We start from the raw sequence: 15,361 nt of genomic DNA, 5'->3' as shown, positions 1-15,361 counted from the left end.
TGGAAAGTATTCAGGAGAAACAATGACAAATTTTGCGTCCTGAAAAAACGGCAAAAGTGACGACGCCTGTTGGTTTGCTGTGTAGGAAACGGTGGAACGCCAAGGCCTGGTTTTGATTCTGATGGACGGGCTCCCAAACCTGAAGGAGAGGGCGAATGTATACACCAGCAAGGCAGCGCTAGGTAAACGAGCTGAATGTGTGTCTGTGACAAGAAGTCTGCAAGCACAAAATCCGAGCTCTAACTTTGTAGACGATACATTTCAAAAAGGCCGGTGTTGACCTCCGCACACTCCCCAGGTGAAGGTCTCCAGCGTGTTACTCGTCAGGTGAAGGAAGCAGAAAGCGAGGCTGAACTGGTCGCACAGGCTGTGACGGCTGTTAGAGGGACGATGGAGAGAGTCGTGTCTGCATGGGCGACTTACAACAACTGCCTAGCTTCTCTACAGACGTGGCTGGCACAGAGGATAGAGTCACACACCCAGTGTCCTGCTGCGGGGACTCAGGTAACCTCAACTAACTCCAGACGATTCCTGTGTTAATGTGTTAATTACTGTAATTCCCCTTGCAGTAAATCACAAATGAAGGCTGCAGAAGGAAGCTTTAGATTCTCCTTCTTTTTTTATGTCTGGTTTGGTCATCGAAGGATATGAGTGAGTGGACGTCATGTCAGGCTAAGTTAAACGAGGCGGGGAACTTGCTCATTGAAGTGACAGAGTCGTCAACCAGCCTCGCTCTGGCCGAGCAGCTCAGCAAGGTCAACATGCAGTGGGCTGAATGCGTGAAGAGGACGATGTTTGTAAGTTTGCAAGTTCGTCCTCACTGCTCTTCCCACAGTGGCACAGGCTTTACATGAAGGTACAGTTAAGATTTAATGAATGCAAATGCTTTCTTTGAATGCGACAGGTAGTTTAAACTTTATGCACAGGAATAACAGGACATACAGATCAGTAAAGGTTGCTAGTCATGAAGCATGTATTTCTCAGGAAGTGTCATCGGAGCCCAGCGTCAGTCCCCTGTGTCTTCAAATGGTGCATTCACTGACCCAGGAGGCCAGCCGGCTACTGAGGCAGCCTCTGGATGTGGCCTCAGTCCCACTGAAGGCTACCAGACATAAACTACAGGTGCGCAAAGTTACAAATGAATGGATGGATGGGTAAATGAAAAACATCGACCTGAATTTTGAATCTTTCCATTCCTGAGCTAGTCTCTTTTTTTTTCTTAAATACTTTTTCACTTTCACTTCATCAGCTACTGTGTAAAAAGATGGCCGACGTGGACCTTTCATCTCTTAGCTCATCCCCAGACTTTCAAACAAGCCACATAGAGAAACTCCTGCAAACTCTCCCACAGGTAATTGGCTGCAGAAATGCTCTAACTAACTGTGATGCATTCCAACAGGCATCATTCCCTCTTCCAGTTTTCACTAAACCCACTCTGAAGCTGAGCTTTATTAAACCAGTGTACAGGTGAACATACATCCAGTGATGTCCCATGCTTATATAAGACTAGAATTTGTCACAACAGTTTTATATGATTTCTTATTGATTATCATGTGTACATAGAGTTGTTCTCCTGTGTTGTAGTATGACAAACTAAGCATGGGCTTTCATTCCTAATTGCTTGTACCCATACAATAGATGCTTGCTGAAGCAGAGAGGACCTGTGGAGAGCTGCAGAGGGCTGCGTCCAAGCTGGAGGGCCGTCTGGCTGAGCTGGACCACTGGAGCACAGAGGCCCTGGACTGTCACCAGCGCCTAAAAGAGAAAAAGCACAAAGGACGCTCTGCATTGGAACCTACAGCCAAAGTCAGCAAACTAAAGCTTTGTACAGCCTCTCATTAGGCATTGTTTTGGTTTTTATGTTAAAGTCATTACAAATGATCCTGGAGCCCTCTTCACAAAAGCAATTTGTGAACACTGTCAACATGCAAATGATAGCTGCATTACAGCCTGCAGTAAAAGCCTCTCACTTATCATGGATCTAAAGTAATACTTGTAAATTGTGTGGTTGTTGTAATTTCCAGGAATTTTCAAGTTAATGTTGCCAGATATGCAACATGTGAGGTGTGTGCACTTGGGCCAAGGCCAGTGTGCCTTTGGTGTGAATTATGTGCCAAATAGAAAGCATACATGTGTGTTGTAAGGCTGCAAAACTGTGCCACTGTTTAGTTTTGGTCCTTCAAAGAAAACAGATAATAAAACACTGGCTGTATCATCCTTTCTAGGTCCTGGTTTCCAGAGGCTTGCAGCTGGAGAGTCAGGTTGTGACTGAGGGAGAGGATCTGCAGGACTTTGTGGCACAAGTAGAGAAAACTTCTCCTCTGCAGCACCTCAGTACTTCTGCCTTGCAGGACAGGATCTCAGAGGCAGTTTCTCAATGCCAGGTGAGTTAAAGCAGTGTAAATAACCTCTTTCAGTTCTTTACTCACATTTTTATGAGACTATGTGTTTTGTATGTGTTTCATATTTCTAGGAGATTCTTGGGATGTTTGGTTCCCTTGGGTTTCTGCAACATGTTGAAGCAGCTCATCAGACACACAGGCAGCCACAGGCAGGGTTATTTGTTGTGGCCAGAACCAAAAACGTCGACCAGGTTGAGAGCATTAAGCAGCAGACCCGGGACCCAGCTCAGGTTTCACCTGAGAGTCCATCTCAGACTCAACAAAGAACAAGAGAGCTCCAGGGTGGGCCTGAAAACCAGCACATGAACACACAGGATGAACCAACCATTGTTACGCCCCATGTCCCAGTCCACATTCTGCCTCAGCCTTTGGTGGAACCAGGACCTCACACTCCTGTTGCTCAAACTGTAGAAGAAGCTCAGCCTGAGCTCATGATCCAACCAGAGTCAGTTTCCAAATCCCACGCTCAAGCTTCAAGTCCCAGTCAAAATGATAAACTCGGACCAGCTTTGACCGAAGCTCCTGTTGGACCAAAGCGTCCACAAAGTCCAGTTCTGTTTAAACACATAACAAGTCCAGTCTCTGAGGGAAAGGGAAGCTCATCTCCCTCACAAAGTCAGACATCCAGAATAAGAGGGCAGCCAAAGAGTCTACAGAGTAATAAAACATGTCCACAGCCTCCGGTTATGGTCCGCAGTGAAGTTCATTCAAAAGCTCAGTCAATGGCGAGGAGCAGACTGGAGAAGGCCAGGTTTCGTCTACAAGGACGCATCCAGCAGGCCATCAAGTTATTTGGTGGAAGAGACATTTCAGAGTCACAAGCCAAACGGAAACAGGTACAATTTTAAATATTACACTAACCCAGACTGATTTTTTTATAACTGCAGAAAAAAATTATTTGGTGTCCTTTATTCATCCTGTGAAAAGTCTTTCAACAGAAAATCAAACAAAGTAAATTAATCAATAGTGATTTACTTTTCTTATTTTTAATTGTAGCTTTAAAAGTCCTTACTTCCAGCTACTTGTTGCTTATCAGTTGCTTAAAACAGAGCAAATGCTTTTCATGCTGAAACATCCAGACCTTGGAAACTCAAAATGTAATTTCTGAATTAGGACACATTCTTTAAAGGTCTGTGGTGTTTCATGTTGCACTGCTGCCAGTTTCGTCTGTGCATGTTTGTCCAGCTTTATGTCTTTCTGTGCAGAGAGCTTTAAAGAGTCTGCAGCCTGCCATCCTCGAGGAGTTCCTGGCTGCGGTGGAGGGTTTGGGGGCCTTTTGCACTGGGCCCCAACTCCAGGACTTGGTGCTCCTCTCTGATACAGTCAGAAAGCAGTGGGAGGTATGACAGGGACTGCACACAAAAGACTAGGCTAGAGAGGGCTGATCCACTTCCTTGCATAAAGAAAGGGTTTAATTGTCTCAAGACTTTAAGCATGCAGTGTTTTCATAAACACACCTTAAGTTTACTGGATTTTCCTGTTTTCTTATCAGTTTTAATACGAATTATAACAGTGGCCATATTACAATATTGATTTGAGAGTTAGAGGAGAAGATTGACACCAGTCTCATATCTGTCCGTGAAAAATGAACCTCAGCCAGGAGAAAGTTAGCTTAGCTTAGCATAAAGACTGGAAACAGGGGGAACCAGTTAGCCTGGCTCTGTCCAAAGCACCTATAAAGCTCACTGATTAACACGTTATACCATTATTATTTAATCTGTACAAAAAACAAAGTATAAAGATGGTGATTTCCAGTCTTCATGCTAAGCTAAGCTAGCTATCTCTTGGCTATAGCTTCATATTAAATGGACAAATGTGAGAGTGGGGTTGATCTAACCCAAAATGTCAATGTGGTTTCATTTAACAGTTTTACTTACAATATTTAATTTTTGCGTTATCCCACCTGTAACACTCTATTCATAACTAAAGAGCCTATTTAATTCAGTATTTCACTGGTTCCCTTCAGTTTTCACAGCTGTAATACACCGTGCTAACTTGGCACCACTTTATTTTTCTTGCAAACTTTCTTTAAGCATTTAAGTTTATGCTTATTTGTGTCAAACTCAGGATGTACGCAGAGAAATGGCCGCCTTTGTTCCCATCTTATGGTCTAAAATCAGAGAGGGAGAGCAGTCTTATTCTGTTGTGCAGTGTGAAACGCAAACTAACGCTCTGCACGACGCCACTGACCAGACTGACCTTGACTCTTTGCTGCAACAACAGGTACATTTATAGTAACTCTGCAACGTTTGCTTTAACATTCTAGCTGTCTTGTGTGGCAAACTGTAGAAGTTTGGGAAACGATCAGATAGTCAGAAAAAAAGCTACTTCTAGTTTCTCAGATGTTCACGTTTCTTGCAGGCCGTCATGGATGACGCGTCTGCATCAGTTGAGGAACGTGTTGAATCGCTCCAAGAACTGTGTGAAACCCTAACACCAAGAGAATCCTCCTGCCTGGCAACAGATCAACTGAGGGAGTCGGATGAGACGCAGGAAACACAAGCCGGTGACCCAGTGTTCCTATCTGACTGGTGAGATGATATAAAGACACGCATCGGAAGGTTTAATATATTAAACATTAAAAAAGGAAATTATAAGATCAGCATCTTTTAAATGTATTGTCACACATGTCCCATTTGGATTTCACTGGATCTAATGTCCATTTTAAGTAGTTAAATTTTTTAGAAGTCTGATTAATTGGATTAATTGTACACACCCTGAAGAAAACTGCATGATGAACATTAGTGTTGATAAAGCAATGGTTTTAAATTGAATCATTTCACAAACCTTCCTTCACTCGAGAAGATCATGTGTAAAGAAGCCTGTGTCTTATTTTGACAGATATCATGTAGTACCTCAAGGCGAGTCTTAGTGCTTGATTTTCACCTAACAGGGCCGTGTAATCATTGATAAGTCCTTGAATTAGCTCTCATGAAGTCTGTTGACAGTTGTCTGGTGCAGGAAAACATACGTTTCAGCTCATATTTCAAATAAAAACCCAATTCAAGTTGTAAAACTTTTTTCAGAACAGGAACAGCAGATTAAACATTAGGAAGAATGCTAGGTTTTAGTTCAAGAGAGGTTCATTTTAGTCGGCTAAAGTTGGACAGAATTGGAGTTTTGTGGTGTTAGAATTTACATTAACATTAACATTAAATGTAATCTATAAACTGTGAATTGAGTTGAAGTTGAACTTAACCGAAGCAGACAGCTTATTTATTAACAGTCGTCACTCTGTAATCCTTCATGTCTATTAATCTTAATGAGGTGCTTGTAGGACTGAGTGGTTCTAACTGACCGGCCCCGGCCTCCCACTGACCAACACTTCTTAACTCTGCAGGGGACGGCAGCTCCGTGGAAACGCCCCGCTGAGAGCGACTGGCGTGTTGGCCGACACACAGCAGAGCAACAGTGTCCCACAGAAACAAAGCGTGGACGGACCGCAGCAACCTGTGGGCAGTGCTGCGTCGGTGCAGCCTCGCGGTGATACCCTCCAGCTGCGAGCTCAGGATGTCCCAGCAGAGAGCGACGATCACCCGATGCAGCATAGAGCCTGCGGTTTGGGCAAACATCTGAAGCCTTCACTTCGAGCCAAAGAGCAGCTGCTGAAAGCTCGTCTGCTGCACGTCACAGAGAGCAATCAGCAAACACGAACTCATATTCAGGTATGAGGAGATTCTCGATTTTCTCAGCTCCGCTAGCTATTTTAGCACTTTGTGAGCTCTGAGTTGCAGCTATTTGCATTGTTGAACATTAGAAGAATTTTATTTTGCCAGTCTCCGAATCAGATAACATGAATGTGAAGTAAAAAGGTTCTTTGTGGTCAGGATAGAGGTGGTTTCAGTGATGAAGCACACGCGCACCACGTTTCAGAAGAAGTTTAGATTCCACACTTCATTTGTTTTTTTGCCACTTCAGCTACATGCATTTACATTTTGTGCTGTGTTTTATGGTCTGTGATTTCCTATGTGCATATAATTATCCACCAGTGTACAAACTCAACAGTAGATTATAATTTGGGCCAGTCAGGCAGTCACACTCCTTTGTTGCAACCAAAGTAATAAGACATATAACATGGCATGCATCAAAGAAAGAAGCAGAAAGCTTTATAGTGGTGACTTGGATGCGGTCTTTTTGTTTGAAATCCTGGACATGCACATTTCAGCACATTTTGCCATCTTCAGGATGCTGGTGCAGAGTTTAACTTATGAATATGTTGCTTTTCGCCTCTTTCTTTGATTTCTACCTGCAAGCCAGAACCCTTTTAGAATAAAGGTGCATTTTCATTTAGTTCTTCAGCTTTTCTTTTCTTAAACATTTTGCTTATGCAGCTTTGAATGTGTTTTGGTGTTTTGCTGTGTGTTGCCATTCCAGTGAAACGGTGATGATGTGATTTGTGGTATAAAGCAAATTTTATATTGCTCATATTAATTACCTTAAATGAATCTCATTTACTTTATGCATTCCATTTAAAGTGCACTTTCCTTAAGTCTTCCTGGTCAGAGAAGAACTCAGCCGTTTCATTGGCTGGGACTGACCTGTACATGACACAGCACCAGCTGCAGGGCACTAATCCCTAGTAATTGGATAGGCTTGCCGCTCCATCTTTTCCTCTTTTCTCCGCTGGGTTGTTACTCTGTGACTCTCCCATCTCTCAGGCAGTTGTCAGGGGCAACACTGTGGAGACCAAGCAGGAGGCAGAGTGGACCGTCATCGCAGAGTCAGCCGCCCCACCACAGGAAGAGCTCTCCTCCGAACAGGAAGTACTTGAAAGGTGTGGGTTAATATCTCTTTTTTTTACATGTCCGTGTGTGTTTGAAGAACTGATAGCATGTGAAATAAAGTTTCAATAGACCTGACAGATTAGGACAGTAGAAAATTATTCAGAATTGAAATCTACCATTTCTTTGGCTTTAAGATGGATCTGACAGTTACAGTTTATTGGTTTTTTTTACACATTTACATTTTAGCATGAAAAGACACTAATGAGATGAACTTCATGTGACAGATTTTGCAGCAGGCTCTGTAGCCTTTCACTCTCAGAATATGTTGTATTGAAACAGAGTGTGAATCTTTCACTGCAGGTACAGGAAGTCCTGCTTGGTATTTCAGTCTCAACTCCAGAAGAACAAGAAACATTTGGAGGACTTCATCCCAGACCCAGTCTCCATCTCTGCCCTGCAGAACCAAGAGCAGCAACTACAGGCAAACTGAAGCATCACTTGCTTTACATTCATAATCATTTTAGACAACATTCTTCAAATCATGCTCTTACTGCAGACTAAGTTGTGTATCTCTGGTGTTTCTCTGCTTCTTGGTGCATTTCTTCACCAAAAACCAAACAGTTGTTAGGCAGTAATTTGCTTGCAAGATCAAACGTCACAATATCAAATTGTTGCTGTGATTCTTTGTGCTCATCTCTTCTCGACAGACTTTTAAACAGGAGACAGAGGCACTGTGGTTTGAGTTTGAGCTCCAGTATGCCCAGCTATCCCAGTGCTCCCAGCTGATGACCAGGGAAGAGAAGGGTGAAGTGGAAAGGGACCGGCAGCAGCTGACTCAGCAGTGGAGAGGCCAACAAATGTGCCTACAGCGCAGGTACAGTACACCTCTCGGGTTAATCAGGGCATATGTGAGCAACACTTTTCCTTGTTGTGTACATTGTTGACAGAAAGGTACATCAGTGTCTGGCCACATAATGAGGTTAATAAGTTTAACAGTTACAGAAAGAAGAAGACAATAATTGGTATTTTTCCATTATTCTGTGAGCTATCTGATTTCATGGAGCACATAGCATGAGTCTCCAAACAGCAGGGCACAGTGGAAGTGAGAGGAGGTGGTTTCCTCTCGGAGAAGTTGCAGGTGTGCAGCCTGTGGCCTGCAGCTCTTTATCAAGCAGCTCAATGCGGCTGCTACTTCGTGTTCCAACACTCCGTGCAATTTTTCAAACTGAAAATCGCGTTTGTGCTGTTTTGTAGATGTATTTTTGATGAACGTGAATGTGTTTGCTCGCTGGCAAACACATTGCATTTCCTGTCACTTCACAAATAAAGTCAAATGCTTTTAATGTGAAGCTGCAGCAGGAAATGCTGGGTTTGCAGTAGGAGTAACTAACTTATGTTGTCACCAACACCCAGTTAATAATACTGCAAATGCGAGGGCTTTCATCAGTCGGCCAGTCAGCCTCGTGTTAATTCATTTGGTGATAGAGTGTTACTTAAAAGACATTTACTGAAGTGAAAATGTGAGAATATTACTTTACTTTGCTTGACTTAAAATCATATTGAATAATCTTTTTCCGCAGATGGAGTTAACTAATAACCATATTTTAGTACTCTACATCGTAACAAAATTATTCTAACAAGTAAAGTTGCTTTTACTTGGTTTGTGTTAGGATGACATCCCTAGAGAACACTGCAGACCTGATGGAGTCTGCAGATGACCAGTTGACAGTGATTGCAGAAAAACTGGACCGGATCCTCAGAGAGTCTGTGGACATCTCCTCCTTCACCTTGGCTGATCATAAACTCGTATTTGATTTGAAGGTACAACTATACTTTTTTCAAACAATTGACACTTTAATTCTGACAATGAAATATGCAGATAATATTATTAATCCTCCTTGCGTTACTCAGGAGATGGACGACCGACTGCAGTCTGAAATGAGAAAGATATCAGAACGAGGTGCTAAAGAGGAAAGACAAGGGCTGGAGGCCACATCCCCTTCACACCGCTGCCAGGCTCTCCACAGCAGTGTCCATCATCTCGAGCAGCTCAGACAGCAGCTGGAGAGGGTTCAGTCAGCTGCACGAGCTCTGGATCACTTCCTGGCCACGGCGAGGGAAGTCAAGGCTGAGATCCCATCGCTGCTGGCAAAGCAGGACCCCAGCAGACAGCAGAATGAGGCAAACTGGGAGCAGGAGAGACAGTCCTGGCAGGCAGCAATGAGGCAGAAGTTGCAGACTGCTGTGGAACAATCTGACAGCGTTGACAGCACTTTAAAGGCGGTGGGGATGACTCTGACCATGGATGGTGCAACAGCGACATGTCGGGATGTGGTGACATCATTATCACAGCAAGCTGTGGACGCGGGGAAAGAGCTGATGAGAGCCAGAAAGAGAAAAGATGAGCTGTTTCCAACGGGAAAGGAGCAAATCCAGGAGAATGAAGTGCTGAACCCTAAAGAGATGTGTCAGGCAAAGGCTGGGGGTGAGTCACCACGGGAGCATGAGCATCCCACTCCAAAGGGGATGGAGGGGGAGTCAGGGATGGAGGCCAAAAGGAGTAGGCTGGAAGGAGATAATGATACACAGAGGGAGGAGGTGCACAAGGCTCAAACGTGCAAGTCTGGAGAGGATGTCCTAGAAGCCAAAGGCCAGAGAAGAAGAAGAAGCAGCCAGGTTAAGAAAGAGGGCGAAGAGGAGGAGAGTTTCGTCCAGAGGAGCGTCGCCTTGTTAGGCACACTGAGGGAGATAAAGGGAGCAGCTGAGCAGCTGGGGTTGCAGGAGCCCACCCTGCCTGCTCTGCAACAGAGGTACAACACTGACCTGGGTTCTTAGTGTTATCCTCTCCTGGGATTCCTGATTGGTTGTAGTTTACTACATCAGGCCAATGGAGATTGCATTATGTAAATAAACGGAGTTGTGTCTACTGTGATTGTGTAAACCTTTCGGTAATTGCTGTATTATCATAATTGAAACATTATGATCCACATGCTGTTTGCATTGAAACAGGACAGTTTAGAGTTCAGTCCATCATAATAAACCTATGAATCATGATTTCTCCCTTAAATTCCTTGCAACAGATATTTTTTCTACATTATTTTTTCACAGACACACAGCTAATGTATTTCTGCATCTGCTTGTTGCGGCACTTCATTGTAGCTGTATGATGCTTAAAGCTTTGGAAATATTACAACCCAACATTTTTTTTATTGCTGTACCACAATGTTATTCCAGTTGTTTTATACATTATTCTATAGTGTAAGCTTTTCCTGGCTGGTTTTGTAAGTGTGATAAAACAGTAATAACTCCAATGTCAGCATTCACACCCTCTTATGTTCCCCTCGTCCAGTAATGATTGTGTCACCTGCTGCAGGACACGTGCCTTGACTGAGCTGGAAAGTCGTCTCGCTGGTCACCTCGCTGAGCTGCGGAACATGCAAGATGCAGCTTCACCATCAGGAATCCCCGACATGAGTCAAACCAGAGAGGCGCAGGAAGCCTGGGAGGAGGCGACAAAAGCTGTAGCTGAACGGTAAAGAGAGCAGTTTCACTCCTTCGCGATCTGCTGCTGTGAGTTCCTGTCCTTTGCTGAGTTTGTGTGCGTTGTGTTATGGATCACGTGCAGGCTGGAGCAGTGTGGCATCCTCACAGAGCTGCTCAAGAGGTTTCAGAGCATTCGTGGTGAGCTGAGCGGGACGCTGCAGAGGGCAGAAAGCACCATCAGTGAACAAGCCTCCTACATGGGCAAAGACAACCTGCACAGACTGCACACTAAGGTAAAGCACACTGTTTAAAGAAGATGGTGAAGGAATACAACATAGACCCAATGAAAATCCTGTGCGGATCGCTGGTAGATCATTGGCTCTGCTTCTCATCATGACAGAGTTTGATCGCGTGTGCTTTATGTGCATTGTGCGTGTTCTTCAGGTCCAGGAAATAAAAGCAGAGCTGAATGGCCTCGGGGACGACATAGAGGAGGTCCGCAGTGTCTGCAGGCAGCTTCACACTCATCTCCGTCAGATCCCAGGATGCACCATCATCCCATTTGAGGGTGAAGCGGATGCTCTCATGGACCGCTGGCTGGATGTGAGTGTTAAAGTTTCAACTCGCCCCATCTTTAACCCCATCTTTAAGGTGACATCTTTCTGGTTTTCTTGTAGATTTCTTGTTTTCTTATTGTATTGAGAGTGTATTTCTTACCTCTTTCCCCCACTGTTATTAAAGCAGGATTTACTACACAGAGCGTTATCATTGCAAATATCTAATTTCTATGGTCTAATGTTGAGTTGGGCTGTGTGTTGAGAGATGGGTGCTACAGTAGCATTCATTGCAACTCGAAAACTTGCAGATATCAGAAAGAACAGATTCCCACATTGAAGGCCTACACCTCGGCCTGACTCTGTGGGATGGGGTCCTCCTGCTGGGAGCAGAGGTGGAGAGCTGGACTGCCGATAAACTAGCTGTATTTGCTCAGTCTCCGTCCTTTCAGACAGAGGAAGACATCAGGACCTTGCAGGTAAAACCTTGATCCTGTTTCTGGGCCATGTTACGGGATGGTAAATGTTCTCTAGATCTCTACTTTAAACAATAATCATATCATCTGACGGTCTCCAGCATGAGATTGTGGCCCAGGAGGAGAATATGGAGCGTTTCCACCGAAGAGCCACTGAGATTCAGGCGCTGCTTCAAAGCACAGAGCCTCCTCTGGAGCTGCAGGTACATGTGATTCAGTTTTCAGTTTAGGATGTGGGTGTTTCAAGCTGAACTAAAACTGCTGGGATTGACAGATATGGTATATAATGTCAATGTCAGCTTTTCAGGTGTATAACAATGCTATTTGGAGACCTATTTTCTTTTTCTAACACAGAAACAGTCAACATTTTATTTTTCCCGGCTTTGGCACCTTGCTTCAGTGCATTATGGCTAACCTTTGAGGCATTTAAGTAGCACTTTGCTGTTCACAGTTCACAGCGTATCCTGTCAGTGGTGGGTCAGAAGGGCTTACAACATGTCTCTTGATTGATTTTGTTTTGTTTAGGTTGTGGAGACCCAGATGATGAAGAAGATAGAGCAGCTGAGGGAGCTTGTGTCTGAAGCTGAAGATGTTTACAGGCAGATGGTGGCTGCTAAGGGACAAATTACTACCAGGATGGCTGAATGCTTTAACTCCCTCCAGAAGATCCAGGACTCCCTCCTCACTCTGAGTGGTTCAGATGTTGCATCAGTCCTTGCAAAACTTAAGGTGAGCGCTTAAATTCTAAATTTGTATTCATAAATACATATAAAATAAATCTGGATCAACCTAAATCATGAAGAGAAGCTGTAACATAAAATTGCTTCCTATCTTACCTGATTTAGACACTGTTCATTGGGTTGATTTGCTTGTATTATGGTGTCAGGTAGGGAAACACGTGGGAAATCTTTACATTTACACAGGAAGTGAAGCTGGACTCCCTGCTGTTGGCTGCTTCGTGTGTGTTGCTGTGATTGCTGTGTTTACTGAAAACTTGGTTCCAAATGCAACATATTCACCAACATGACGGAAATACAAAGGAAAGCAAACATTTTTCTATTAAAACACACAGGAGCTTGTGGTCCTATCAGCAGCAGAGTCAGATGGAAACTGCTACTGGGACTGATGTGGACCCTACCACAACATGGGGGAGACTGTCCCTTTACAACATTCAAACTGTAAAACAACAACACACAACAACAGTAGCTACATTCTCATTATACGACAGGGTGTCCTTAGATAGCCTGAACATTTTTGAGCACTTTAAATAGAAAACAATAGTATCCAAACATCTGCTTAAAGTGAGAAATAAAAAAACACCCCTCACTGTCTTATCACTTGGTTCATTCTGGAACCTTCAACTTGGTGTTTGTACAACCTGGGGACTCTTTTACCTGAACAACCTAGAGAGCAGAGATGAGACTTGACAGCAAAGGTGAGTGTGACTGAGCAAAGATATTGTGTTTTTATTTTTTCCTACAAGCATGAAATCATTCATCTAAGTTATTTGTGTCATTTGTTACCAACAGTGAAACACATGTGATAACAAACTAGCTAAACTCACATGTTTCTCTTCCAGGCCAGGCGCCCTGTTAGCACTGCTGTGGTTGCTACGGTGTCTGCAGAGCCACCACCAACAGCAATACACATGTAAAAATGGCAAACGATCAATAAAATGGATTCAACTACCAGCAGTTTGTGCATTCATTTCTCAGACATTTTTACAAGGTGTCATATTGCACAAGTAAATATATGTAATGTCCTGCAATACAAACAGTTTCTAGTAACAGAAAAATGAAAGCAACTGGAATTGTCTTCAAACCTTAATGAGGCCTTGAGTGGTGGGATATAGTGTCACCCATGTTTGAGTCCTGGCTCCTGTTGATGGGGCACACTTGTTGCTTTAGAAATGGTTTGTATTTAGGTATGTTGGTTTGTTTTGGAGAAGATTTCTATGAAAACAGCTCAATTTGGTCAGTGAAGTGAATCTGCAAACTGTAGATAAGAGTAGTGTAATGCCACTATGTTGAATTTGAAAATTCTGCTCCTCCTCTGAATGATTGTTTATTTAAAAAACAAAACTGGTAGACAGTGATGAACCAACACTAAAAAAAATGAGCTGAAAGCTGCATGCGCTGCACCATTTTCACCAAAGTCGTTCATATAACAAATGTTTGTTTTGTTTTTGTTACAATACATTTATTTGGACTTAATGTTGAGAAGCTATATTCACATAAAAAATCTACACATAGTGGCTCTAAAGTTTAACAGCTAACTATGCTCATGTAAAGGTTTGTGTTGGCCACATTAGAATAGATATTGCTAGCTGACGCTGTAAACTGCTAATCACTAACTTATTCTCCTCCACAGGGTCTACTTTTTGAGCTCCAGACGCAGGACGAGCAGGCGGAGAGTCTGCAGGAGGATCTGCGCGTTATGGCCTCAATATCGAGTTCTTCCAGCCTACAGAGTCTGTCTGCGGACGGGATTCAGCTGCAGGATAAAGTCAGAAACACCCATCGGCTCTTCTCTGAGGTGGAGGAACAGACTGAGAGGAATATCCAGGCTCTCGACAGGTAACACATCATGCTTAGACGTGTCTATTCAGTTGTCATGTTCTGTGTGCAAATTCAAACATCTGCAGTGGAATGTGGATTAATGTCTCTTCTGAGCCGTGTAGCCTGCAAACACACGCCAACATTAAATGCAGCATTTACACAGTAAGAGCATACGAGAGCTGCTTGGCAGGTATTTCTAGAGTTTAGATGCTTTATTTTTGTCTAATAGTTGTTTGATCTCTTCGCTGTGTTTCAAAAGTTGTCATCAGGCTATCTGTACAAAGAGAGAAAGCAGGCAAAACCAGACTTAACCTGACTGAACATAGAAACTGACGAGTCTGAAAGTATGAGAGCTGCATGAGAAGGGCCAGCTGTGTTAGACTGTAAACATTAGAATAATCAGCTGTAATGCTTTAGACATCATTTGTGATTCCAGTGCCTGAATTATCTTGTTTTCAAGAGTGATTTTGGAGTTTCAGGAAATCAAGACGACAAATGTTAGACAGCACTTGTATAATCTATGATCTAACCACAAATGCAGAATCTACATTTGGTGTGCACAGCTCGATGAATCTATACCACAACTTGATTTAAAGGAAAACATTGGTGATATTCTATGTTTTTGTTTTTGTCAACAAATCCCATGAAAAGACAACAATGGAGCTCTGTGGCACGAAGGAATATACAAGACAAGGCTATACAGGCCAGACTTACCTTCAAACTGTGTGTAATAGACACAACCTCTGAGTACAAACAGTCTTTCAGATGCATAAAAAAAACAGTGGACCAGTTGAACGTGTTTTCAGCAGTCCGTCCTGTATTCTGCAGCAGAACCATTTTCTCACTGTGAATGGATACGCTTAAATCTACAGTGCATTGTCCGTTCTGTGCATGTGTGTGTGTCGTAGGCTGCAAAGAGAGAGCGAGCATTTGGCACTATGGCTACAAGCCATTGAGGAAAAAGCAGCGAAGGAGGAGGATCTTAGTCTCCTGCAAGAGGAAGCACTTCAACAAAGGTAAACTGTTTTCAGATTTCAGACGTGCTGGATATCGGCAAATCTTACAAAGGTGCTGAAGTCAAGACAATTTATGAGCTGTTACCAGGCAGCGTGCGGGGGGATATATTCTGTATATTTAGTTTAAAGTGGGCTACAGTTTATATTC

The 15,361-nt window shown here is 43.3% G+C and overlaps 1 protein-coding gene across 1 annotated transcript in view; it reads left to right on the top strand.

The window, feature by feature from the left end:
- The window catches only part of LOC121621611 (nesprin-2), an 87,080-nt gene that overhangs the window by 8,811 nt on the left and 62,908 nt on the right, over positions 1 to 15,361 (top strand). Inside the window, exons 15-39 of the mRNA XM_041958108.1 lie at positions 86 to 182; positions 299 to 504; positions 645 to 797; positions 985 to 1,122; positions 1,250 to 1,351; positions 1,639 to 1,806; positions 2,226 to 2,384; positions 2,474 to 3,238; positions 3,608 to 3,742; positions 4,470 to 4,625; positions 4,764 to 4,933; positions 5,743 to 6,067; positions 7,061 to 7,176; positions 7,487 to 7,607; positions 7,834 to 8,000; positions 8,797 to 8,947; positions 9,038 to 9,936; positions 10,500 to 10,658; positions 10,752 to 10,902; positions 11,054 to 11,212; positions 11,475 to 11,642; positions 11,741 to 11,842; positions 12,165 to 12,368; positions 14,010 to 14,215; positions 15,106 to 15,213. Of these exons, the coding sequence (XP_041814042.1) occupies positions 86 to 182; positions 299 to 504; positions 645 to 797; positions 985 to 1,122; positions 1,250 to 1,351; positions 1,639 to 1,806; positions 2,226 to 2,384; positions 2,474 to 3,238; positions 3,608 to 3,742; positions 4,470 to 4,625; positions 4,764 to 4,933; positions 5,743 to 6,067; positions 7,061 to 7,176; positions 7,487 to 7,607; positions 7,834 to 8,000; positions 8,797 to 8,947; positions 9,038 to 9,936; positions 10,500 to 10,658; positions 10,752 to 10,902; positions 11,054 to 11,212; positions 11,475 to 11,642; positions 11,741 to 11,842; positions 12,165 to 12,368; positions 14,010 to 14,215; positions 15,106 to 15,213 (5,285 nt within the window). The remainder of the gene's footprint in view (positions 1 to 85; positions 183 to 298; positions 505 to 644; positions 798 to 984; positions 1,123 to 1,249; positions 1,352 to 1,638; positions 1,807 to 2,225; positions 2,385 to 2,473; positions 3,239 to 3,607; positions 3,743 to 4,469; positions 4,626 to 4,763; positions 4,934 to 5,742; positions 6,068 to 7,060; positions 7,177 to 7,486; positions 7,608 to 7,833; positions 8,001 to 8,796; positions 8,948 to 9,037; positions 9,937 to 10,499; positions 10,659 to 10,751; positions 10,903 to 11,053; positions 11,213 to 11,474; positions 11,643 to 11,740; positions 11,843 to 12,164; positions 12,369 to 14,009; positions 14,216 to 15,105; positions 15,214 to 15,361) is intronic.

Source organism: Chelmon rostratus, chromosome 18 (assembly GCF_017976325.1).
Source record: "Chelmon rostratus isolate fCheRos1 chromosome 18, fCheRos1.pri, whole genome shotgun sequence".
Taxonomy (NCBI): Eukaryota; Metazoa; Chordata; class Actinopteri; order Chaetodontiformes; family Chaetodontidae; genus Chelmon; species Chelmon rostratus.
This window is presented reverse-complemented; position numbering and strand designations above follow the sequence as displayed.